Raw genomic sequence first — 27,795 nt, 5'->3', positions numbered from 1 at the left:
AACTTGTTTTGAAATGCTGGATAATGTTTCTATTTTTTTTTTTTTTTTAAATCTCTTCCGTCTCCTTAACCCTATTCAAACCAGAAGAAATACATCCTATTGCAGAGGAACTATACAAGGTTCTCTGCACTATGGATGCTCACACTAGCCCTGTTGGAGTGGGGGCTATATGCCCTGTATGCACAGGGGAGGTCTCCACATTGGCTCCAAATAGGTTGCTGTGGTGGGACTGTTGTAGCAGGCCACAAAGGGACCACTGAATTTTTGTTTACACTGGTGGGAAATCCCCCACGCCTTCAGGTTTTGTTTTCCACAGAAGATTATCTAAAATTCTCCTACACTTGCTGTAGCCGTATCGGTCCTAACTATGATGGGACTCACAGGCTTTGTAAAGAAATACGACCATGTTGAGTAGACTAGCCTGTTTCGCCAACACAGTGGTAAAGTGGCACCAGCAGCCAGTCTACAATAGCATTCTCAACATTGCTAGCACTGTTGGGGACTGCATCAGTACTAAAACAACCAACCACAACCACCCAGCCCAACCGTGGGAGGGTATCCTACCAGCTCTGAGTGTAGACAGCTGTAGAAGGTGCCGAGAGACTGATTCATAGCCTGGAACAGGAGGCATTAGAGGGGACTGTACTGTAGCATTACAACCTGAATGCAACTTGGGGGTGGATGGCATTCTCCTTAATTCTCCAAAAAAGCCTAGGCTTTGCACTGGGGGGGATGAGAACTTCAGCCACTGGTCCCCTGACACTAGAGATGTAAATATTGAATATTTTGGTACTTCCTCGAGGGACTGGCTAAATTTAGATAGTAAATATAAAATAAGTATTAAGGGACTGTAGCGGGGTGGACACCTGCTCAGGCCCAGAGAGGTTTAAGATAGCCCTGGGGCAGGGGAAGAGCTGGGCTGATTGGCAGAGCAGCCGCAGCTGGGGCCACGCCCCAAACAGACCCAGTGGGCCTTATAAAAGCCAGGGAAGCCAGGAGCAGAAGAGCACTCTCTCTCTAGCTTCTGAGAAGGAGGGACCTCGCTGTAGGGACCTAAGCAGAGTACCTAGATTGGAGCAGGACTGGGGAAGGGCCTGAGGAGCTGGGGCGCTCCAGCCAGGAAAGCCCCAGGCTGCGGCCTAGCATTAGGTCCAACAGGTACTGGGGTTGCAGGGGACAGCCCAAGGTTAAACAGAGGCAGCAGGCCCAAACCCAACCTTGCTTGTGATGAGTGGCTCATACTGCAGTCTGCCCCAGGGTGCGGGGGCTAGCTGGTGACTGGCAGGAGCCTACAACTGAGGCAAGGTAGGGATAGTGGGTGGGGGGTTCCCCTGGGAGCGGGAGACCCAGAACTGTGGGGTACTGCCAGGGGGCAGCACCCAGTGAAATGGGCACCGGGGTCCTGGGAGGGACATGGGAGCCAGCAGCAAGGTGAGAAACCGGCCTGAAGAGGGCACTCCAGAAGCTGGAACGCTAATTACCTAAAATGACCAGCAGGAGGCACCGCCGGTGAGTCTGTGCCCCATGACAGGAACCTTTACAGTACTAACTAATTCAGAAGCATGTACATGGTAATGGGGATAACTATGGACTGGAGTAATCCCTTAGTTTTTAATAAGGTAATCGCTTCATATTTGTCTAAAGTGTGGAGGTAGAAATAAGGTATAATACTTAATTGCTTAACAAAATTTATCTTTTTCTTAAATAATCAAACTTTTCAAGTACAAAGCAACCAGAGGGAGCTTAAACATACACAAAGAACCCAAGTGGATAAAAACAACAAACTTTGCACTGTCAGCACATTTTACCCAAGAATCTCCAAAAACTTTTCCCAACACAGAGCTCTCCACACTACTGTGTGCTAGTATTACAGAACCATTTTGGAAAACAAGGAACTGATGGACAGAGAGGATATGTGCCTTGCATACAGAGAGTCTGTGGTAGACCCAGTAATTGATCCAGGCAATGTGAGCCCCTACATTGCTCTAATCAGTAGACTATTTTACATACAGTTTCTTACTTATTTTAATCTTTTCTGAAATGCACCTACCTCTTGGTGGGTGAAACTCAGCTCTCCCTGGCCAAAGTCAGAAGAAGGGTGTTCTGAAGGACAAACTAAGATGGGGTGGGAATGGGGGTCCTGTGAGGCTGTTGCACAGCCTCGCCGCAGATATTATTACAGCCTATAGTCTCAAATCATGGCCTCTGCCTCTCTGTGCCCTCTTCGTGGAGGTTTCTAGACAGCTACCACTGAATAGAACCGCCCCCCCTCCCTCCAACAAAACAAAAACATTGACTTCAATGGGAGTAGGACTGGGATTTAAGATTATTAAACCTTTAAATGGATTTCTATATTGTTTCAGAACACAAACTCCGCCTCCAAATGAAAAAGAGCGTTCTACCTCCAAATTAATTGGCTACTCAATCTGATGTGCAACTCTAGAACAACATTACTTTTGGTGTTTAGCGAATTCTAGGTTTAAATAAATAATTGAGTCTGGATTAATTCTTTAATAGATTTTTTCTTTAGATTTCCCATGATCTTTTACTCATGCTACATAATTCAACTTTGTAATTAGCTAAGCTTGATACTCCTATAAATATCTTCTAAAAACATCTAAACCAAATCTACCCAAGAACCTATAGTAAGGGATTTTTAATTTTCTTTGTTTAACACTGCTATGGACCCATTCCATCTATAGGCACATTACAGGACATTTTTTCATTTGTGCTTCCTTCACAACCAGACTATAACTATTAAGTTTTTAAGCACAGCCCTCCCTGGAAATAAATGAGTGCTTATCACACAATGATGGGGAGTTTTGTTCACTCTTTATACCTGCTTTTCAGCTTGTTTCAAGAGCTTTTGGAATCGCTCATCCTCCAACACACACTGGGGAAGGTCAGTCTCTGCTCTGGCTTTCATCTCCTCAAGCTTCTGTTTAAGATTGCGCAGTGCCTGAAGTTCATCGTTCAGCCGACTCTGTCGGGTCCGAGATGCCTGGAGGTCCAGCTCCAAGTCAAGAGAAGTGCGTACAGGGTGCTCTTGCGTAGCTCTTCGCATGATCGACTGGCATGCAGCCTGAATTGTTCAGGAATGATAATGTAATAAAAAGTAAGAGTACATTTAATATACAAAGGTGAGATGAGTTGCTAGTTGAGTATGGAATTTTCACATTTATTTTTTCTGAGCATAAGTTGCCATACCAGATCAGGTCAAAGTCCATAGGCCATCTACTCTGGAACTCTGCTTCTGGCAGCAGTCAGTGCCTGAAGCTTCACAAGATGCTGTAAAACTCCTGTAGTTCATACATTACAGATGCCATATGGCTATGCCTGCATAGACCCTTCATGTATATGAAGCCTTCACTTCCAGGAGTTTTTCTGTCCATCAGAATGCTACCTCCCTGAATGATGTTAGCTATGTTGCCAGAAGCCCTCTCCTGTGAAGACAACTGCATCTACAGTGGGGGTTTTGTTGGCATAACTATGTCGGTTGGGGTGTGTTTTTTTCACTCCCTTGACTGATGTAGCTATGCTGACATAATTTATGTGTAGATCAAAAGCCTTAGAGAAACTGCTTTCTGACCCTCACAGCAATACAATTATGAAGTATGAGATTTAATAGTCTTTAGCTTTCCTAGCTCTGCATGTGTCATTAATGGTCATAAAATTATCCAGGACTTCTAATTTTCCAGACGTAGCATTTGATTCAATGACCTCCTCTAGCAGGCCTTAATCCAGCAAGGCACTCAAATACATGTCTAACTTTAAGCGCAAGTAGTCCCATTGATTTCAGCATGACTATTAATTTTCTGAAGTACCTTGCTGATTTGGGACCTCAGTGAATGCCAGAGATTGACCATAGTCTGTAAACAAGTATTTCCCTTTCAGTGCTTCAAATTTACTTCCTTTAATTTAATTGAGTTTTCTCACAAGATGGTCCGAGTAAAGCCCCCCAGACTTTGCAATCTCTTCTCCCACATCAACTCTGCCATCCTAAGTACAGTCAGCCTTCCTTAGACCCTTTCAATGCTTGTTGCATCTCTGAAGCCTACTAATCAAAAATGGACACAGCCCCCTAGGTGAGAGTGTATATTTCATTTTATATATTGTTACAATATCCTTTTCTCCTTCAAATCCCTTCATTATTCACAAATGTTCTTGGAGGAAATTCATTTGAAAAAAACTTAAGTATGGCTGAACCCTTGAAAGTATGGGATTTTCTCAACCCTTCCACCAAAACTATGTTTAGGATGAATGTTCTTTATGTATACAGTATATAAACATGCATACTATTTTTTATTTAAATAGTGTGTTGCATTATTGAAGGATCCTGATGACTTTTATATACTGTACAGCATATCTCTGAAATAACTAACTCTAAATGTGAGAGTGGCAACTATCTAACACACATCCTAATAGTGAGGAAGGTGCAATTCTGCCCCAGGCTACCAGGGCAAACCTCTACTCTCACAAGAAATGCCATGGGATCATTACTATCCATCCATAGGGGAGAGAATTTTGTTGTTAAAGGTCTCATTCAAAGGACCTAGACACAATTAATGGAACTCTGTTTATCTGCTTTGGGAAGATGATGGGACAAGTCACACTTGTGTAAAGATTTGGATCTGGGATCCCAGGGAGTCTGGGTGTTTCAAAGAGATCACTCTATAGACTCAAGATGCCTAGAATCAAGCTGATGGTATAAAATGAAATAGCAAATATGTGGATCACTGTTCATGTGAGACGGCACGTACCCTTTTAACTCTCAGGCTCCGTCGTTCTGTGGCATTTCTCACAAAGAGAGACTTTTTGGCCAGTGTTGAGCTGTCACTGTCACTTCGATTCAGCTGTCAAAATATGGATATAAACACTCTGATATAAAACAGCAGTATATTTTAATACAAGGCTTGTTCTGGTTTTAAGTTAGAAACATTTAGGAAAAACTCAAGGATGTTGATGTGCTGGTGGGTCATTCTTGCGGTTCAATAAAACCTCTCAGTCAGATAAAATAAATGTCCAGAGTTAGCATCTTAAAGAGCACAGAGGCATTTACTTCATGAAAGCAATCTGAAGCCACATACTGAAACCTAGGCTATTTAAGGGGTGGTGAAGGATAACAGTAGGTAATTTGACGCTATTTTTGTTCTTCAATTTACATTGCCAATCCAGACAATATCAGTGGTTCTATAACATGAATATATGCATCCCCACACACATATCAAGACATTTCAGCAATTTTTACTTGCAAGCAAAACGATGATTCAGCCAGTAGGTCGGCAACCTAACTTCTTAGCTGAGACCCCATTTCCCAAACTTTTGAAAGTGAAGCCCCCCTTTGAGGGAAGGGAATCCCCTGTTACCTCATGTACTGTTAAAGGCCCACTCACCTTAATGTATCAATCTTATATGCCCCCCTGGGGGAGTTATGCCTAACTCTGGCTTAGTCAATCACATTCTCTTCCTCCTAGAGCATGCTACCGTCACAGCATAATGACGACCCACAGGTGATGGAAGATACTCATGGCTTGAAATTGACTGTTGCATTAGTCATCAATTATGGTTAAATTAAAATAGGATTTTAATATTTCAGTAAAAAATTACAATATTTTACTGAAAATGCATTGTGGATTGTTTAAGAAGTTTAATTAGCTTAGCACAGGGCATACTGCCAAAGCATTGGTTGTTTTACAGTCCTCTTACTTCCAAGGTTGTGAATACTATTCACCTACCTGGGGTAGACCATTATCAACAGAGCTGCAAAGGGAAAAGCAAATTACTCTACACATTCACCTGGCCAACAAGCAGCAACCTCAATCTCAGTCTTATCTGGATTGAATGTATGTATGTGCAGATCCTCCTACAAGAACATTACTGCTTCTCAGAAATCAGTACCACAGACAAAACAACAACAGTGACTCTTAGGCTTTGTCTACACTGAGTACCTTACACGCGGCACAGCTGCGCCTCTACAGTTCTGCCACTGTAAGGTCCACCGTGTAGCTACTGTATGCCAGCAGGCGAGAGCTCTCCTGCTGGGGAAATAACACCACCCAACGAGCGGCAGTAGCTTTGTCAGCGGGAGACCGTCTCCCCACGACAAAGTGTTGTCCCCACTGGAGCTTTTCGTCAGTCAAACTTTTGTCAGTCAGGGGTGTGTGTTTTTTCACACGTCTGACAGACAAAAGTTTACCGACGAAAGTGCCCTGTAGACATAGCCTTAGTTATATTATAAAAGTACATGAGTTGACAGATTGTTCTCAAACTGAATATCTATTAAGTATATCAATGTATATAGTAGCTGAATTAAAAGAAAGCTGGTTTAAAGTCTTATACAGTTATCTGAAAGATTATTAGTACTCTTTTCTGAACAGCTGAAAAAATTAACATGGACTACAGGAATTTTGCTGCTGAAATTTCAATGACTGACAAAGTCAGAGCCCTACAGCATTCTAATGCAGCATTTATGTGAAAAAGAAGAACCTTGTGACATGGGTATATATCCCTAGAGAGAAATCAGTCTTCTCCTATACAAATTCAGCTGTTAACTCATCAATGCTAATGATCAGACATTAGCATCTACATTTTTGTTAAACACTTTTCAAAGGAACAAATGGGATTTGGGTCCCTACTTGTCCTTTGTGTCTTTGAGAATCTCCCCCTACAATCTCTGACTATATATACTTCATGAGAGTCACTTTCAAATCATCATGTGAGAAGAGGTGCTTCACTATAAGGGAGCAGACATCAGCAGGTAGCTAGCTGGAGTGAATGGTCTGTAACTTGAAGTCTTTAAACCACAATTTGAGGACTTCAGAAACTCTGAAAGAGGTCAATGGTCTATTACAGGAGTGGTGGGTCAAGTTCTGTGACCTGCAATATTCAGGAGGTCAGACTAGATGATCACAATGGTCCCTTCTGGCCTTGAAGTGCATATCCATCAAATGTTTTCTGCCCAGGACGTGCTGCACAGTGGGGGAGGAAGGATGGTCTTGTGGTTCAGGGAATGGAATGGGACCCAGAAGGTCTGGATTCTGTCACCAGCTCCAATAGTGGCTTCCTATATGACCTTCTGGCAAGTCATAATCTCTGCATCCTGGCCCTGCCACAGTCACAATCTGAGAATGGTACCTTGGTTTCATACTCTAGTTACATCTATACCAGCAAACTTCATAGCCATAATTTACCACCAGTTCAGCTCCACTGCTGGTAGGATGGGTGGAAGTTAAGGTGTTTATACTGCCATGCCCAAGTTTACACAACAGTAGCTAAAACCATCAGGGCCCTCTCTACATCACACCATCCACCATTATTTCCTCTGGAGGAGCTGCACAAGTAACAGCATTAGGGCTGCAAGGTTCACCAGTGTAAACGAGGTCTCAATGCATAGGGGTTAAACACCACACAGTGGGCCCTGGATTCAGCCAAACTTTGGAAAGCTTGTAGAATAGTATTCTATCAGTACCGAATATGCTTAGTGAGTGCAAGAGGAAGTGAAAGGTCATTTCAGAGGAGATTCACCTTGTGACAGGATAAATATGGCTTACTGCTAAGTGTTTTGATACCAATTATTTTCATTTTTTAATCAGATAAATCACCACAAAGTTGGGACCAACTTTGAAAATTTCATATTTAAAATGGAAACTTCTGACCAGTTGAGCAGTGGGATTGATGAGGAATTAAAATGCTGAGAAAAAAAATTACATACTTGCCACTGAAGCCATACTGGGATCAAAGCAAATATCCAATTTTTTTTTAAAAAAGCATTCAATTTGTTTTTAAATTAAAATTTGTGTAACTCAGCTTGTGGTCACTTCTTAGATCTTAAAACTAATGTTTTTATTGTTTAAATACCAAACACTTATACCTATTGCTGATAAACTAAGACAGTCTCCATATTATCACTGTTCAAAGGGGGACTAAAACTGTATTGTCAGAACCAAATTTGAGACTAACGCCCAAGGCAGAGCTCAGGGACACAGCTGCAGCAGGGTTTCAGAACTGCATCATGTAGATGCTACCATGATTTCAAATTGGATAGTTTGGTTAAGCTTCAAACAGCTTTTTCCAGGCTATGTTGCCCTCACACTGTACGTTATTAAAAAATGCTAATGCAGTGTTTGCTTATTGTGAGCTTTATTCTAACACATTTTCAACAGATCAAAGATGCCAGATTATTTCAGTGCATTGCTATGTGTGAATTACTATTCTGTTTATACAGTGAAACCCACCCCTTTGCAGAGGTCCAGCACAAGACACTTCATACATACAAGCCCTCTGCAAAGGGTTGCTTTTCATCCATAGTAAAAGTGTTTTGTGACAATATATGACTTCACTGTAAGCCTGTTCCACTGGGCATCAATATGTTCTTTTGAAAATCCAAGAAAAGCACAATTTAGACTCTTGCAGGTGAAAAGTGGGTTTTCCCAGTACACGACTCATTGCCAATAATGTGCCATTGCCAAGGAATTAAATGACTATTTAGTTAATAGCATCTTATTGAGAGTGCTTTTCCTCTTACCCTACAGATGTACTGGTTCCGCTCTCCTGGAGAGAAGGTTTGCGACCGCACGATCATGCTGTTCCTGACAAAGGGACGCTGTCTAGAGCTCAAGCTGGCTCTGTCCTTGGGCCGGACTGCCATATTCTCATTAACGGCTTCCTCAGTATTAGTCTCTTTATCAACCTGTCAAGAGGAATTTAAAATAAAAAATACATAGACACATACACTCCCCTGCCAGCGGTATACCTTGCAAGCACTGTTTATTACCCTCCCAAGACCATTTAAGTTGAAAGCCAACACAGAAAGCAAAGAATCTTACCCATAACTAAGTGTAGCAGTATTCAATAAAAAAAAAAAATCAGTTGCAAAGTGTAAGAAAAACCTTGCCAAGTGTTCCCTGTGCCCAATACGATTGCCACTTCCATCTGAAACTTCTACAGCAGGGGCCTCACTAATCTGTAAACCACAATCCGGAAAGTCTGTACTCAGAACAAACAGTTGGGTTTGCAGTTTACGGCTACACAGCGAGGCTCTGATGCTGTGCTGGGGGCAGGGCTGAGAAGTGATGCCACATGCCTAAAGGATTAACTGGGCATTTCGTATTGCCCCTCGACTCCCTCCCTGCAGCAAACACCTTGAAACAGGGCTCCATCACTGACTGCTGTTGTTCTTCCTTGCCCACCCCATGGCAACTGCTAATCTGCCAACCTCACTAATCTGAACTGGGGCTTCCCACTCAACTAATTCATACAATATTAATTGGGTCCTACTTTATTTACTGTGCCCACTGAAGTAAGCATTTAGGTATCTTTTCTCCTTTTTCTACAGCCAAGTTGATTGTTGGTTGAAGTTTTCACGTATCTAGTTGTCCATACAGATCAGAGAATATTTTAAGCAGCAGCACAGCAACTGTAGGAGGATCTGGCACTAGTAGATCACATTTCAATCAGTATTGCAATCAGACATTGCACTGCCACCTGCTGCTAGGCCTCTGACTCACTGCTGAATGCAGGTCTTCTTAACAAGGCCTAGATCGCAGCTTTCGGCCATGATTCAGAAAACTACTTAAGCATGTGTCTAACTTTAAGCAGGTGAGTTGTCCTGGGCATGTGCTTAAGCAGCTTGCTGAATCAGGACTATCATCTGTGCCTGCCAGCCTGGTCCCCAAAAGACCCTCAGTCCATTTGGCCACTCCCTGCACTAACTGAGAGCTAATTACAATCCCCAATGAGTCACTAGACCAGGCATTGAACTTTTCCAAGTTCAGATGGAAGATTTATGTTTAAATTCCCTGCGCTAATTTCAAAGATCTTAATTTTTTTTGAAACACAATCTTAAGAGAAATAAGAAAAAACTAAAGATGAAATCATGACATACATAAGCAAAAAATAACTTACACATTCATAACCTTCAAGCTACTAAACGGATTTTCTTTCAGCTTGAATTTTTTCCTTACTCAGAGACCAAGTACAGACTGGAGTTTTAAGGTGGTAGTTTTTTAGTTAAAAGCATGCAAAATTTTCAACTAGAATGAATGTTAGAAGTTCACGCTTGCCTAACTCAAAAATGACCAATCTGATTTTTCTCAAACTTACTGTACAAACAATTGCTATAATAAAATGTCATGATAATCTTTAAGCTTTCAGACCCGATATAATATTATGGCATACTCCTAGGGTAAGAAGCAAATAAATATTTCATAAGACTAAGTGGTGTCTTCAAACATGCCATATGCTTTAGGGAAGCACAATCTAAAATACTCACCAGAGTTAGCACTACAGCAGCTAACTGATTGCCAGGGGCATCAGCATGGTCACTTTCTTCCCCACCCTTCTTTTCGTCTGTCTCTGCTGTATCGGTGCATAATCTCAAGTTATCTGTATATCCTCCTTCCTCTGCCAATTCAACTCCATCCTCCTCTTCATCCACAATTTCATCAGATGCCTCTTCTAGCATTTCTAACCTGCAAGAACAAAAGTAACCCAAGTTACCCTTGAACTGACAAGACCCACAAAAGAAAAGTACTGGAATGCCTAAATCCTGCACCTTGTACAAGAGGTGTATTGTTATCAACATGTTATCTTGATAAGAACAGGATGATTATAGTCTCACCAAATGCTTCCAAATTACTCATGTGAATGCATTTTTAATTATATGCTCCAAGAAAAAACAGAAAGCTCTGTTATAATTCACCTTCGAGAACATTTTAACAAAGCACACTAAATTTGATAGCACCATGCTGCTCTGGTGAGAACGTACATGAGAAATTTAATGCTATGAAAAAGCCTTATTAAAGCTTCCTGCACGTGATCACACATTTCTGTATGATAACTACAGAAAAGGAGTACTGGGAAATACTGTTCCTTAACATACACAACAAGATACAGTAATTTAGCAACTGAACCCGTCCCACTCATGAAGAAAGTTCACAGCCCCTCCAGAACAAGAACAAACAGCACATATCCTGTCTATGACACGCAGCAGCCCTCTCACCCTAAATCCTATTCATCTCTCATTCAAGTTAATGGGTTGTATGGATTGCAATAAGATGGGACAAGTAGCATTTGTGATGTGGCATTTTGGGAAACTGTCAGTGAGTCAGGAAGAACTGAGTGGATTACACAGAAGGGCAGGGTGGGGTGGGGCATTAGAACATTCAGCCCTGGTCTACACTAGGACTTTAGGTTGAATTTAGCAGCATTAAATCGATTTAAACCTGCACCCGTCCACACAATGAAGCCCTTTATTTCGACTTAAAGGGCTCTTAAAATCGATTTCCTTACTCCACCCCTGACAAGTGGATTAGCGCTTAAATCGACGTTGCCGGCTCGAATTTGGGGTACTGTGGACACAATTCGATGGTATTGGCCTCCGGGAGCTATCCCAGAGTGCTCCATTCTGACCGCTCTGGACAGCGCTCTCAACTCAGATGCACTGGCCAGGTAGACAGGAAAAGAACCGCGAACTTTTGAATCTCATTTCCTGTTTGGCCAGCGTGGCAAGCTGCAGGTGACCATGCAGAGCTCATCAGCTCATCAGCACAGGTGACCATGATGGAGTCCCAGAATCGCAAAAGAGCTCCAGCATGGACCGAACGGGAGGTACGGGATCTGATCGCTGTATGGGGAGAGGAATCCGTGCTATCAGAACTCCGTTCCAGTTTTCGAAATGCCAAAACCTTTATGAAAATCTCCCAGGGCATGAAGCAGTGCCGCGTGAAACTGAAGGAGCTGAGGCAAGCCTACCAGAAAACCAGAGAGGCGAACAGCCGCTCTGGGTCAGAGCCCCAAACATGCCGCTTCTATGATGAGCTGCATGCCATTTTAGGGGGTTCAGCCACCACTACCCCAGCCGTGTTGTTTGACTCCTTCAATGGAGATGGAGGCAATACGGAAGTAGGTTTTGGGGACGAAGAAGATGATGATGAGGAGGAGGTTGTAGATAGCTCACAGCAAGCAAGCGGAGAAACCGGTTTTCCCGACAGCCAGGAACTGTTTCTCACCCTAGACCTGGAGCCAGTACCCCCCGAACCCACCCAAGGCTGCCTCCTGGACCCAGCAGGCGGAGAAGGGACCTCTGGTGCGTGTACCTTTTAAAATGCTACACATGGTTTAAAAGCAAGCATGTGAAAGGATTACTTTGCCCTGGCATTTGCGGTTCTCCTAGATGTAGTCCTAAAGCCTTTGCAAAAGGTTTCTGGGGAGGGCAGCCTTATTTCATCCTTCATGGTAGGACACTTTACCACTCCAGGCCAGTAACACGTACTCGGGAATCACTGTAGAACAAAGCATTGCAGTGTATGTTTGCTGGCATTCAACCAAAATCCGTTCTTTATCTCTCTGTGTTATCCTCAGGAGAGTGAGATATAATTCATGGTCACCTGGTTGAAATAGAGTGCTTTTCTTCAGGGGACACTCAGAGGAGCCCATTCCTGCTGGGCTGTTTGCCTGTGGCTAAACAGAAATGTTCCCCGCTGTTAGCCACAGGGAGGGGGGAAGGTTGAGGGGGTAGTCACGCGGTGGGAGGAGGCAAAATGCGACCTTGTAACAAAAGCACATGTGCTATGTATGTAATGTTAACAGCAAGGTTTACCCTGAAAGAGTGTAGCGACTGTTTTATAAAATGTGTCTTTTTAAATACCGCTGTCCCTTTTTTTTTCTCCACCAGCTGCATGTGTTTCAATGATCACAGGATCTTCTCCTTCCCAGAGGCTAGTGACGCTTAGAAAGAAAAAAAAACGCACTCGCGATGAAATGTTCTCCGAGCTCATGCTGTCCTCCCACACTGACAGAGCACAGACGAATGCGTGGAGGCAAATAATGTCAGAGTGCAGGAAAGCACAAAATGACCGGGAGGAGAGGTGGAGAGCTGAAGAGAGTAAGTGGCAGGCTGAAGAGAGTAAGTGGCGGGCTAAAGACAGGGCTGAAGCTCAAATGTGGCGGCAGCGTGATGAGAGGAGGCAGGATTCAATGCTGAGGCTGCTGCAGGACCAAACCAGTATGCTCCAGTGTATGGTTGAGCTGCAGCAAAGGCAGCTGGAGCACAGACTGCCACTGCTGCCCCTCTGTAACCAACCGCCCTCCTCCCCAAGTTCCATAGCCTCCACACCCAGACGCCCAAGAACGCGGTGGGGGGGCCTCCGGCCAACCAGCCACTCCACCACAGAGGATTGCCCAAAAAAAAGAAGGCTGTCATTCAATAAATTTTAAAGTTGTAAACTTTTAAAGTGCTGTGCTTAAAGTGCTGTGTGGCATTTTCCTTCCCTCCTCCACCACCCCTCCTGGGCTACCTTGGTAGTCATCTCCCTATTTGTGTGACGAATGAATAACGAATGCATGACTGTGAAGCAGCAATGACTTTATTGCCTCTGCAAGCAATGATTAAAGGGAGGAGGGGAGGGTGGTTAGCTTACAGGGAAGTAGAGTGAACCAAGGGGCGAGGGGTTTCATCAAGGAGAAACAAACAGAACTTTCACACCGTAGCCTGGCCAGTCATGAAACTGGTTTTCAAAGCTTCTCTGATGCGTACCGCGCCCTCCTGTGCTCTTCTAACCGCCCTGGTGTCTGGCTGCACGTAACCAGCAGCTAGGCGATTTGCCTCAACCTCCCACCCCGCCATAAACGTCTCCCCCTTACTCTCTCAGATATTGTGGAGCACACAGCAAGCAGTAATAACAGTGGGAATATTGGTTTCGCTGAGGTCTAAGCGAGTCAGTAAACTGTGCCAGCGCGCCTTTAAACGTCCAAATGCACATTCTACCACCATTCTGCACTTGCTCAGCCTGTAGTTGAACAGCTCCTGACTACTGTCCAGGCTGCCTGTGTATGGCTTCATGAGCCATGGCATTAAGGGGTAGGCTGGGTCCCCAAGGATACCTATAGGCATTTCAACATCCCCAACAGTTATTTTCTGGTCTGGGAATAAAGTCCCTTCCTGCAGCTTTTGAAACAGACCAGAGTTCCTGAAGATGCGAGCGTCATGTACCTTTCCCGGCCATCCCACGTTGATGTTGGTGAAATGTCCCTTGTGATCCACCAGTGCTTGCAGCACTATCGAAAAGTACCCCTTGCAGTTTATGTACTCGCCGGCTTGGTGCTCCGGTGCCAAGATAGGGATATGGGTTCCGTCTATAGCCCCACCACAGTTAGGGAATCCCATTGCAGCAAAGCCATCCACTATGACCTGCACATTTCCCAGGGTCACTACCCTTGATATCAGCAGATCTTTGATTGCGTGAGCTACTTGCATCACAGCAGCCCCCACAGTAGATTTGCCCACTCCAAATTGATTCCCAACTGACCGGTAGCTGTCTGGCGTTGCAAGCTTCCACAGGGCTATCGCCACTCGCTTCTCAACTGTGAGGGCTGCTCTCATCTTGGTATTCATGCGCTTCAGGGCAGGGGAAAGCAAGTCACAAAGTTCTATGAAAGTGCCCCTACGCATATGAAAGTTTCGCAGCAACTGGGAATCGTCCCAGACCTGCAACACTATGCGGTCCCACCAGTCTGTGCTTGTTTCCCGAGCCCAGAATCGGCGTTCCACAGCATGAACCTGCCCCATTAGCACCATGATGCATGCATTGTCAGGGCCCATGCTTTCAGAGAAATCTGTGTCCATGTCCTGATCACTCACGGGACCGCGCTGACGTCACCTCCTCGCCCGGTATCGCGTTGCCATGTTCTGGTGCTGCATATACTGCTAGATAATGCGTGTGGTGGTTAATGTGCTCCTAATTGCCAAAGTGAGCTGAGCGGCCTCCATGCTTGCCTTGGTATGGCGTCCGCACAGAAAAAAGGCGCGGAACGATTGTCTGCCGTTGCTCTGACGGAGGGAGGGGCGACTGACGACACGGCTTACAGGGTTGGCTTCAGGGAGCTAAAATCAACAAAGGGGGTGCCTGTACATCAAGGAGTATCTCAGGCAGGACTGCACGGAGGGTTCCAATAAGAAATGGTGCACCTAAGTTATCGTTGTTATTGGAACAAGGAGGTTAGCCTGGCCTCTGATTGATACATGGCTAGATTTACCTCGCTGCACCTTCTCTGTGAGTGACTGCAGTGTGATCTAGACAGGGGAGGAGGCAAATGAGTACAAAACAAATCTGGTCTATTTCTTGTTCTGACCCACTCCATCTATCTTTTACATCTTTGGCTGGCAGCAGACGGTGCAGAAGGACTGCATGCCATCCACATCTCATGGCTGCTCGGCAGAAGATGGTACAGTACGACTGCTAGCAATCCTCATCTCTTGCCTGCCTGGCAGAAGATGGTACAGTATGACTGCTAGCAGTCCGTATCGCCTGCCCGCTCACCATAAGACGGTTCAATAGGACTGCAGGACTAAAGAGAATGACCTGGTCAAGTCACTCCAAATTTAGTCCCTGCGCCCATGTCTGCCCAGGCGCTCCCAGCCGACGTGGCCAGGAGCACCTCGGACACGACGAGGACGACTACCAGTCGTATTGCACCGTCTGCTGCCAGAAGGCAATGGGTTGCTGCTGCTGTGCAGCAAAGCCGTACCGCGTCTGCCAGCACCCAAGAGACATAGGGTGACGGTTACCTGAGCGGGCTCCATGCTTGCCGTGGTATGGCGTCTGCACAGGTAACTCAGGAAAAAAGGCGCGAAATGATTGTCTGCCCTTGCTTTCACGGGGGGAGGGAGGGAACGGGGGCCTGACGATATGTACCCAGAACCACCCGCGACAATGTTTTAGCCCCATCAGGCATTGGGATCTCAACCCAGAATTCCAATGGGCAGCGGAGACTGCGGGAACTGTGGGATAGCTACCCACAGTGCAACACTCCGGAAGTCTACTCTAGCCTCGGTACTGTGGAAGCGCTTCGCCGAGTTAATGCACTTAATGCACTTAGAGCATTTTCTGTGGGGACACACACACTCGAATATATAAAACCGATTTCTAAAAAAACGACTTCTATAAATTCGACCTAATTTCGTAGTGTAGACATAGCCTCAGTATATTTGGTAAACTTAAGTGAAGATAATGGATTGTCCCTGCAGAAGAACTAATTTTTTTCCCCTGGCAGGTAAAGCACTTTTCCTAAGCCTACAGTGAGGGTCAATGGAAAGAACAACTTTACCAGTCTTCATCAGCACACCTGTGCTCCTGCCCCTCTTCCTCCTCCTCCTCCTCCGCCAGCTCTTGCTCTACCGCTTCCAACTCAGCAGATGTCCTCTCCAACAGAGCCGAAACAGCATCCTGATGGCGTAAATAAATAGAATGAAACTAGGCACAGTATATTAGGCAAGAAATGACAATGCTTACAAGAGTTGTGTTTCCCTGGCATTCCCTTACACCAGGAAAATGTGATTAAGTGATAATAAAAAGGCAAAGTATGGAAGTTTATGCCAGGAATCAGAATTCCAGACATGCTACATACTAATTAGTTGTGTGAAAACATTCAAAGGGAGATACCATGAAGTATATTTCTTCTCTAATGAGGGGTGATTATAGTATCACCTAAATAGGAAGAAAAGATTATTTCTTAAAATCACATATGTCTCATGCTGTTCTTGTGATGGAAGCACAAAGCAGAAAAGTTTGTTTTAGCTGGAATGATTAAGGTACAATTTGCATAAAAAGTATTTTTAAATGCAATGAAAATATTTTAACATGTGAGTGCAAAGAACAAAAAACAAAGCTGTTTCCAAAATATACACATGAAAATAAGAAACCAAATTAACTAACAGGGAAGCTAGGGAGACTCTTATTTTAAAAACAATGTAAGGTAGGTCAGGGGAAGGAGAGATTGAAACATAGGACCCAATCCTACAACCCATAGTTAAGTGTTTGTAGAATGAGGGTCTATGCACATGCTTAATATTTACAAACCCATGTGGGACTAGTCAAGTTAAGCATGCACATGAGTGCTTGCAGGATCGGGACCCGAGCCCCTAGTAAAGTCAATGAATAAGAACTGCAGTTTGGTGCATGTAACATTAGTGCAACTGCCTCAGTGGGGTGAGGGAGTAGGGGTCAATGCCTTTTTTCTTGCTTTTACTGGCGTAGCCAATGCACACTGCTCACCAAGTCATACGAGCCTGACAATTGCTTGTAAGGCAGAAACACCGATTCCTCATTTTGTTCCTTGTTCTTTTTGCCTGGAATTTGCTTGCAGGGCAGCAGATTATACCACAGAGTATAGGTCTCATTAGAAAATGATAAATCTGCAAGGCTGAGCTGAGTTCCAGCCTACATGGAATGACAGATGGAAGGAAAAAGTTAAAATTGGTCATTTTTCCTTTATGAGAGCTGAGCTCTCATTCTACAGTATTTTTCACTGTACAAAGGGCACCACAAACTTGACGAGCATTTCTGGGCATTTTACAGCACAAAAAGCATTGTTTTTTTCCAGCGATGTAACAGAGTTTAAAGAGCAAATGGAAATCTGTACAAGCTACTCAATATTGCATATACCCCTTTTTTTTTTTTAAATTAAATACCAAGCTGAGCATTTACCTGTTACAAAAAAATGAGACCCCTGAAAACCCCCAAAATGCTTCTCTGGTATTCTCTAGCATTAAATAATGAACAACTGTTGGAGTCCACTGCAGAGTGCACAGCTTGGGTTCTGGAGAGACAAAGCCACAATACCAATTCTGGTTGATCTCAGTCCACTTCTCAGCAGACAGTTGGCCCATCACAAAAATCATCCACAACCACCAATACTAACTGGAACCTTCCTGGCAGTATCAGCGAAGAAGAACAAGAGTGAATAGTATGGGAGATTAAGCTACCTTTTCATTCAGGGAAGGGAGGCCTTCAGGTGAGGTTTGAGGCTTACTGGTTGGGAACTATGGGGAAATTTGCACTATTGCTGCCAGGGCTATACCCTGGAGATTTAAATTCTCTGTTTTGTAGCTAAAAAGAGGATTTCATTCTCCATGGCTGTCAGTCTGGGTGCCTGGTTGGCAAAGTTCACTGACAGCCCTGACATGTGTCCCTTCTGCAGCGAGGGAGACCCTGGTGCACATCTACCTGGAAGGCACTAAATGGCAGCCCCTCTTCTGGCTCCTCCAAAACCTCCTGCTGAGGTTCCAGTGCATTTTCCCCCACATCTTTTCCTGTACAGGCGAGTTGCATCATACACGCATTTAACTTACGCGAATTCAACTATATGCGCCTGGCAAAAAAAAGAAAAATGAATAAAAAAGAAAAATAACAATTCTGCCCACCATTCCACTCAATGAGTGTATGCCCTGGAGCGAGCGTGAGGTGGGAGACGTGAGATGGGAATCTGCTGTTCCCTCAGTCGGTCTCAGTTCCCACTTGCGGTAGTGGAGTACAGGAGTCGACGGGAGAGCGCTCAGGGGTCGATTTACTGCGCCTAGGCTAGACGCTATAAGTCAATCCCCGCTGGATTGATCGCTGCCTGCCAATCCGGTGTGTGAGCATCTTGCTGCACTGAGTGGATTCTAGTGCAGGGGTTGGCAACCTTTGAGAAGTGGCGTGCCAAGTCTTCATTAATTTAAGGTTTGGCATGCCAATAATACATTTTACATTTAAAGGGGCCAGCGGCTGGAACCCCAGACTGGCAGCGGGCTGAGCGGCGCCGGCGACTGGGACCCCGGCTGGCAGCAGAGTGCCACCGAAAATCAGCTCGTGTGCCGCCTTTGGCACGCGTGCCGCAGGTTGCCGACCCCTGCTGTACAGGGTTGTGCAGTATACACAAAACCATGTACAGTATACTTTATGGGCTATTTAAGGGATTTTCAAGGGCAATTTTGACTATATGCGATTTTCGCCTTACACGCTGACTTTAGAAACTAACCCCCGCTTAAGATGCGACTCGCCTGTACGCAGTCCCCGACTATAACTCCACAAAGTTGCTGGCCACCTCATCAAGCTCCTGCCGCTGGCCAAGATAACCATCCATCGGTCCAGGAGGAGGAAGCTCGAGGGGAGGTTCTTTACAAATGTGGGGCCTACTTGTGGACCTTATTTGTCTCATATACCTGTGCAGAGTTCCTCTGGGCAGTGTTCACTGGCTCCTTGGACTCCTCCTCAGAGCTATAGGCATTGTTCATGGTTCGCAGTTTATATTTTAAAGAGTCCTTGATTATTAATCAATGTGCCTCATATGCATCACCACTGCCGCTGGGCAACAATATGTGATGACAGTGATAACAAATAGAAAATATGGAAAGACTTTAAAATAAACCAATTATCTCTCCCCATGACAGTATCCTGGAAGGGAAATTTCCTTTTGTCTTTTTCACATGATGGTAAGCTTAATGGTAAATGGAAGCAAGTTATTAGTTATGTGATGATGACACAGTTAATGATGTCAGAAGCCAGAATAAATGGATAATGTCACAGTCTACAGTATCCTAGATTGTTAATGTCACATATTATTACAATGAAGTATACTAGTCTCAAAACATGTAGCTTAATGCAATCTACAGTGTTGTACAAAAGATTTGCATTCCAGGCAGTGTTTTGTTACAATACAAGTTCGCATCACTTTGTTTTACATATTGTATTTTACACTTTGGAGACCCAATTCTACTCTGACTTGCATCAGTGTTACAAGGATGTAACTCCAATGAAGTTTAGATGAAATTACTCATGATCTACATCTGTGTGCTACACATCAACTGTCACTGTGAAATATCATGGCAAGATAGAGCTTTTAAATCTGTCTCCATCCAACACTGTATTGTATACATGTGGAATTGCAGAGAAATTTAATCATCAGTGCTATTAAGACAACTCAGATGTGGTACTGAATTCTTCTGCGAGCGTTGCAGAATTCTAGAACCCATATTCATCAGTGGGGAATAAAACAAACAAATGCATGCCAAGCAAAGCTAATAAAAAAAATGCATACCAGGCATTCTTCCCGTCGAATTTTACTGACAGAACAGACATCTATACGTAACGTCTTCTGCTGCAAAGCGTCTTGGGAAATGGCTACTCTGAATATCTCATTGAATAAAATGGTTTCCATAGCAGGATGGACTTTAGTGCGGAATAGACAGCTGATATCAACTGAAGATGGAAGTACTGCTACCCTAAAATAACTGAAGGGAGCAAAATAAAATGATGTACATGTGTAGCAAATAGCACCTATTGTACAAGCACAATTACAATTTAAGATCATTCACTAAATCCAAAATGAATGGCTTAACATTTTACCCCTGTAATTGTCTCGTGCTCAGCTGCATGTGCACTATACTTATCATGTGCCAGCTGCTGAGGGGAAAAGTGAATCACTGCAGCCAGCCTTCCACTGTGGAGGGAAACTGACCACAAGGTTTGAAGGAAAAGTGCATGCCAGGGAAATGGACAGGCAACAATTCAGTTGGGAGGAAGGAGAAAGAAGGGGCTGATAAGTTTAACTTCCCACCTGTCCCTTGCACAGCCATTTCCCCAAAAGTTATTTCTGTGCCTTGGGAAGGTAGTGACAGATGAGGTAGGCATTGCTGACTCTATCCAAATGAATCCTTTGCTTTAGTATTAAGTGAGAGACGCTGAAGATCATGTCACAGACAGTGGGATACATTATCCTAATGGAAACAAGAAATCCTAGGAAGTTGAAAGATCCTTTTGGAACAGAGAGAGTTGGAAAATTGAGAGAGAAAAGTTAAACACTTAGAAATGAATTCAGTCACATGGTGAAATGCATTGTACCTCATATTTCTGAGAAAAAGGAAAAATGGAAAACTAGTAAAAGAGAAAGAAAACAGCTAGGAAAGATGAGAAGCAGTACTTGAAGGAGATTAAGATTATGCTAGTATTTAATAATCACACCCCTACTCCCACGTGTATATGGTAGCCTAAATTCAAGAGTCTCTGTACTCCTATTGAACACCCTGGCCAATCGTGTGGTTTCCATATTTGAATCCTGCCTTTACATATGCATCAAGTGTTCCAAGGATCTTTCCTTAACCCTCTTTTATGCACCTTCTCACTTTAGCTAGCTTCATTTTCACCTCATTATCAACCACCTTGGACTTCTCTTCTATACTGAAATCCTCTAACTACGACTCCCAAGTATCTGCTTTTATTGACTGTATCAGGTCACAGCTATGTCAGGTTTCAGAGTAGCAGTCGTGTTAGTCTGTATTCGCAAAAAGAAAAGGAGTACTTGTGGCACCTTAGAGACTAACCAATTTATTTGAGCATAAGCTTTCCACTGCTGAATACTCTGAAAGACACTGACAACTGACTGTCTTAAATTCCAAATTGTGAAAACAAGGTTTCATAAAACCTACCATCAACAGCACAACACAATTTTTTTTAATAAGGGATCAATGAAAACAGGTGTTTTTTCCACAAATGTTCATTCTCCTGCATGTTTCAAAGATGGCAGTACTAAGTGAACAAAAGTGAAACGGACTTCATTGATTGTCATTGTACAAGCTAAGAAAAATGTAAACAGCTTACAAATACAGACAAGTATACTGGATTTTAAAAATTCTTTCACTTCTAACAGCTATGGCTTTATATCAGAAGAAAGCAGCTCATGTTTTTGAAATTAACAGTATACCTTTGAGTCCTTTTTGTGGAGTAAACAATTCTTTGCCCCAGATCTCTGACTTCAACCCTCTACTTTCGTCCCAAGGCCAAAAATATTGGGAATCAACTTGTTTTTCTTACTATATTTTCAGACCATTGCTAATATTTGTACTCCACTTGATCTTTAACGCTTTAACTTTGATAGCCTTCTTCATGCTTATATTAGCCATATCTCATCTCAACTTTCCATTTTCACGGTCTTTCTAAATTCCTGCACTATAAATTTTAGGGGGGGTATAATAGTGAGAGACACACAAAACTATTAACTCCAGAAAACAAGATTGTGTCACACACATCCTTCATGTTCACTGGCTTCCTATTGGTCAATGAACCCAGTTCAAAATAGCCTTAAAAATACCATCTCTCCATGGACTGGCTCCATCCTACCTCTAATCATATTAAGCCTCGGTAACAGCCTGTTGAGATACTCAAATATTACTGTACCTATTTTACAGCCTGGAAAATTTAAGCAGTTGTTTGCCCAAAGCCACACAGCAAGTTAATTTACAGATCTAGGTGTAGAACTCAGAGATCTTTAATCCCAGTTTCCTACTCTAACCACCGTAAGGTCCATCAATGGCTGTTAGCCAAGATGGTCAGGGATGCAATCCCATGTCCCTAAATCTCTGACTGCCAGAAGCTGGGACTGAATGACAGGGAATGGATCACATGATAACTGCCCTGTTTTCTTCATTCCCTCTGGAGCATCTGGCATCAGCCACTGTCAGAAGACAGGATACTAGGTTAGATGGACCACTAGTCTGACCCAGTATGGCCATTCTTATGTTCACTAAGAACACTCCCTCTTGTTTCTTTCATTACTTCCTACATCAGCCATTTTTCAATATTTTCATCAACCTGTTTTCCACTTTTATTGTTTTGATATGTCTGCTGTCTATACAGCACAACACAGAGTCTAATTTTTGAGAAGCCCTCAAACATCACTTGTTAGAGGTGATGTGTCTAGCATTTTTGCTGAGCCACTTAGAGTTTATGAAATTGCCCCTTAAACTTATGACAGGCCCTTGTTTAAAACTAATATACACTATTTTAAAATTATTTAAAATTTTATACACACGTAAGACCACATATATACACAACCTTCTGAGAGATTGTTGGAAAGATTATAGTAACAATGATTTTTTACCTATTTTTTAAAAACTATAACTTATAATTATACAGTATTTAAAGCTACAGTACCTTCCAAAAGGAATGAGTAAAGCATAATCACAGAAATCGTGCAATGTACACTTCAGCATTACTACTCAAGGATTATTTTACTTACACTCTGGAACCAAAGGGGACAGAGAAGGCATGAAGATTTCTGAGCTGCATTACAATTACCACAAAACTTGAACTGCTTCGGTCATATCTGTTAAGATAAGAAGACAATGTGAGGCAGTTTTGCCACAAGATTCCCTAAATATGAACAGATGTTTCCCATTTGCTTATTACTTACCTAAGTCCTATTTGCACTTGGGCAGCCTCTAGAATCGTTGTGTCATCTTCACTATATACAGCATCTTCGGTTTCATTTGGTCTAGATCAGGTAAGTAAATAATTGGATACAAGGGTGAGAAAATCATAGTTAACTTTCAATTATCATAGAAGAATACAAAAAAACCCCCATAAGCCTCCCAACAGACAGATTTAATTGAATCACTTATCTGTAGCACAACTGAAAATTTCAGTGTTTGTACTGCAACAGCATAGGTTTTAAAAACCAGCCACTGGAAATTGATTGGTTGTTTGAGGAAGGACATGGCATTAACAAGATTCATTGATTTTAAGGCCAGGAGTGACCATTGTGACTATCTAGTCTAATCTTCTGGATAACACAGGCCAAATACATCACTTACTGATGCAAAGAACAATGCACACAGTCAATATAGTGTCAAGACATCATGCCATGATTATTTTGTGATTGGGACTCCAATCTACGTTTATAGCTCTCTCTTCTCATAGCTGCCCAATCACTTCTTGATTGCAAGCAAAAGAGAGAAAACACCCACTCTTTCTCCCCACCTTTTGTTGCTGGAAACAAAGGAAGTCTCTCTCCTCTTTCCTTCCACCATCTCCTGGTGAATAGTAGATAGGAAGGGGATTTCTTCTCTCTTCCATCTACCCCACCATTCTTAGCTTTTTGGAGGGACAGGAAAGATCCCCATAGATCCTACCTATTCATATTCTGCTTGCTGCAATTATCACAAGCAGCATGAGGTGTGCTCTTGTGACCAAGATGGACTGAGATCCAACAGACAGTCTTCATGACCGCCACATGCAGCAGCACAAATCACTGCACATGACTTTAATCTAGGGCTGTCAAGCAATAAAAAAAACTTAATCGCGATAAAAAAAATTAATCGCAATTAATTGCATGATTAATCGTGCTGTAAAACGGACTACGTGGCTCTGGGAAGAAGGATAAAGGAGTTTGAGGCGCAAGTGGTGTTCTCGTCTATCCTCCCCGTGGAAGGAAAAGGCCTGGGTAGGGACCGTCGAATCGTGGAAGTCAACGAATGGCTACGCAGGTGGTGTCGGAGAGAAGGCTTTCGATTCTTTGACCATGGGATGGTGTTCCATGAAGGAGGAGTGCTGGGCAGAGACAGGCTCCACCTTACGAAGAGAGGGAAGAGCATCTTTGCGAGCAGGCTAGCTAACCTAGTGAGGAGGGCTTTAAACTAGGTTCATCGGGGGAAGGAGACCAAAGCCCTGAGGTAAGTGGGAAAGCGGGATACCAGGAGGAAGCACAGGCAGGAATGTCTGTGAGGGGAGGGCTCCTGCCTCATACTGAGAATGAGGGGCAATCAGCAGGTTATCTCAAGTGCTTATATACGAATGCACAAAGCCTTGGAAACAAGCAGGGAGAACTGGAGGTCCTGGTGATGTCAAGGAATTATGACGTGATTGGAATAACAGAGACTTGGTGGGATAACTCACATGACTGGAGTACTGTCATGGATGGTTATAAACTGTTCAGGAAGGACAGGCAGGGCAGAAAAGGTGGGGGAGTAGGGAGCAGTATGACTGCTCAGAGCTCCGGTACGAAACTGCAGAAAAACCTGAGTGTCTCTGGATTAAGTTTAGAAGTGTGAGCAACAAGAGTGATATAGTGGTGGGAGCCTGCTATAGACCACCGGACCAGGGGGATGAGGTGGATGAGGCTTTCTTCCGGCAGCTCACAGAAGCTACTAGATCGCACGCCCTGGTTCTCATGGGTGACTTTAATTTTCCTGATATCGGCTAGGAGAGCAATACAGCGGTGCATAGACAATCCAGGAAGTTTTTAGAAAGCGTAGGGGACAATTTCCTTGTGCAAGTGCTAGAGGAGCCAACTAGGGGGGGAGCTTTTCTTGACCTGCTGCTCACAAACCGGGAAGAATTAGTGGGGGAAGCAAAAGTGGGTGGGAATCTGGGAGGCAGTGACCATGAGTTGGTTGAGTTCAGGATCCTGACACAGGGAAGAAAGGTAAGCAGCAGGATACGGACCCTGGACTTCAGGAAAGCAGACTTCGACTCCCTCAGGGAACAGATGGGTAGGATCCCCTGGGGGACTAACATGAAGGGGAAAGGAGTCCAGGAGAGCTGGCAGTATTTCAAGGAATCCCTGTTGAGGTTACAGGGACAAACCATCCCGATGTGTCGAAAGAATAGTAAATATGGCAGGCGATCAGCTTGGCTTAACGGTGAAATCCTAGCGGATCTTAAACATAAAAAAGAAGCTTACAAGAAGTGGAAGGTTGGACATATGACCAGGGAAGATTATAAAAATATTGCTCGGGCATGTAGGAATGAAATCAGGAGGGCCAAATCGCACCTGGAGCTGCAGCTAGCGAGAGATGTCAAGAGTAACAAGAAGGGTTTCTTCAGGTATGTTGGCAACAAGAAGAAAGCCAAGGAAAGTGTGGGCCCCTTAATGAATGAGGGAGGCAACCTAGTGACAGAGGATGTGGAAAAAGCTAATGTACTCAATGCTTTTTTTGCCTCTGTCTTCACGAACAAGGTCAGCTCCCAGACTACTGCGCTGGGCATCACAACATGGGGAATAGATGGCCAGCCCTCTGTGGAGAAAGAGGTGGTTAGGGACTATTTAGAAAAGCTGGACGTGCACAAGTCCCTGGGGCCGGACGAGTTGCATCTGAGAGTGCTAAAGGAATTGGCGGCTGTGATTGCAAAGCCATTGGCCATTATCATTGAAAACTCGTGGCGAATGGGGGAAGTCCCGGATGACTTGTCGGATAGATTGTCGGGCTCAACGGGTAGTGATCAATGGCTCCATGTCTAGTTGGCAGCCGGTGTCAAGTGGAGTGCCCCAGGGGTCGGTCCTGGGGCCGGTTTTGTTCAATATCTTCATAAATGATCTGGAGGATGGTGTGGATTGCACTCTCAGCAAATTTGCGGATGATACTAAACTGGGAGGAGTGGTAGATACGCTGGAGGGCAGGGATAGGATACAGAGGGCCCTAGACAAATTGGAGGATTGGGCCAAAAGAAATCTGATGAGGTTCAATAAGGATAAGTGCAGGGTCCTGCACTTAGGACGGAAGAACCCAATGCACAGCTACAGACTAGGGACCGAACGGTTAGGCAGCAGTTCTGTGGAAAAGGACCTAGGGGTGACAGTGGACGAGAAGCTGGATATGAGCCAGCAGTGTGCCCTTGTTGCCAAAAGGCCAATGGCATTTTGGGATGTATAAGTAGGGGCATAGCGAGCAGATCGAAGGACATGATCGTCCCCCTCTATTCGACATTGGTGAGGCCTCATCTGGAGTACTGTGTCCAGTTTTGGGCCCCACACTACAAGAAGGATGTGGAAAAATTGGAGAGAGTCCAGCAAAGGGCAACAAAAATGATTAGGGGTCTGGAACACATGAGTTATGAGGAGAGGCTGAGGGAACTGGGATTGTTTAGTCTGCAGAAGAGAAGAATGAGAGGGGATTTGATAGCTGCTTTCAACTACCTGAGAGGTAGTTCCAGAGAGGATGGTTCTAGACTATTCTCAGTGGTGGAAGAGGACAGGACAAGGAGTAATGGTCTCAAGTTGCAGTGGGGGAGGTTTAGGTTGGATATTAGGAAAAACTTTTTCACTAGGAGGGTGGTGAAACACTGGAATGCGTTGCCTAGGGAGGTGGTGGAATCTTCTTCCTTAGAAGTTTTTAAGGTCAGGCTTGACAAAGCCCTGGCTGGGATGATTTAATTGGGGATTGGTCCTACTTTTGAGCAGGGGGTTGGACTAGATGACCTCCTGAGGTCCCTTCCAACCCTGATATTCTATGATTCTATGATTCTCTGAAAACAAAAATAGAATACATTTATTCAAATATTTTTGGGTGTTTTCTACATTTTCAAATATATTGATTTCAGTTACAACACAGAATACAAAGTGTACAGTGCTCACTTTATATTTTTTTTTCCAAATATTTGCACGGAAAAAAACAAAAGAAATAGTATATTTCAATTCACCTAATTCAAGTGCAATCTCTTTATCATGAAAGTTGAACTTACAAATGTAGAATTATGTACAAAAAAAACTGCATTCAAAAACAAAACAATGTAAAACTTTAGAACCTACAAGTCCACTCAGTCCTACTTCTTGTTCAGCCAAGCGCTCAGACAAACAAGCTTGTTTACATTTGCAGGAGATAATGCTGCCTGTTTCTTGTTTACAATGTCACCTGAAAATGAGTACAGGCGTTTGCATGGCACTGTTGTAGCCAGATTCGCAAGATATTTATGATATGCTAAAGATTCATAGGTCCCTTCCTGCTTCAACTACCATTCCAGAAGACATGCATCCATGCCGATGATGGGTTCTGCTCAATAACAATCCAAAGCCAGCGTGTGGAAGGATGCATGTTCATTTTCATCATCTGAATCAGATGCCACTAGCAGAAGGTTGATCCTCTTTTTTGATGGTTTGGGTTCTGTAGTTTCTGCATCAGAGTGTTGCTCTTTTAAGACTTCTGAAAGCATGCTGCACATCTCATCCCTGTCAGATATTGGAAGGCACTTCAGATTCTTAAACCTCGGGTCGAGTGCTGTAGCTATCTTTAGAAATCTGATATTAGAACCGTCTTTGTGTTTTGTCAAATCTGTAGTGAAAGTATTCTTAAATCAAACAACTTATGCTGGGTTGTCATCCAAGACTACCATAACACAAAATATATGGCAGAGTGCAGGTAAAACCATGGAGCAGGAGACATACAATTCTCCTCCAAGGAGTTCAAACACATTTTTTTTTTTAACAAGC

General features: G+C 43.7%; 1 protein-coding gene across 5 annotated transcripts in view; it reads right to left on the bottom strand.

Annotated features, from left to right (window-relative positions):
* The window catches only part of WWC2 (WW and C2 domain containing 2), a 179,430-nt gene that overhangs the window by 16,389 nt on the left and 135,246 nt on the right, over positions 1-27,795 (bottom strand). For 4 of the 5 annotated variants that reach the window (XM_084627437.1, XM_084627434.1, XM_084627433.1 and 1 more), the window contains 9 exons: positions 23,005-23,085; positions 22,831-22,917; positions 19,855-20,047; positions 17,052-17,216; positions 16,105-16,223; positions 10,271-10,469; positions 8,525-8,689; positions 4,761-4,853; positions 2,840-3,082 (listed from right to left, as the gene is read on the bottom strand). In XM_084627437.1, the coding sequence (XP_084483563.1) occupies positions 2,840-3,082; positions 4,761-4,853; positions 8,525-8,689; positions 10,271-10,469; positions 16,105-16,223; positions 17,052-17,216; positions 19,855-20,047; positions 22,831-22,917; positions 23,005-23,085 (1,345 nt within the window). The remainder of the gene's footprint in view (positions 1-2,839; positions 3,083-4,760; positions 4,854-8,524; positions 8,690-10,270; positions 10,470-16,104; positions 16,224-17,051; positions 17,217-19,854; positions 20,048-22,830; positions 22,918-23,004; positions 23,086-27,795) is intronic. The other variant, XM_084627435.1, reaches the window with a different exon arrangement.

Source organism: Lepidochelys olivacea (genome assembly GCF_965140295.1).
Source record: "Lepidochelys olivacea isolate rLepOli2 genome assembly, chromosome: 4".
NCBI lineage: Eukaryota > Metazoa > Chordata > Testudines > Cheloniidae > Lepidochelys > Lepidochelys olivacea.
This window is presented reverse-complemented; position numbering and strand designations above follow the sequence as displayed.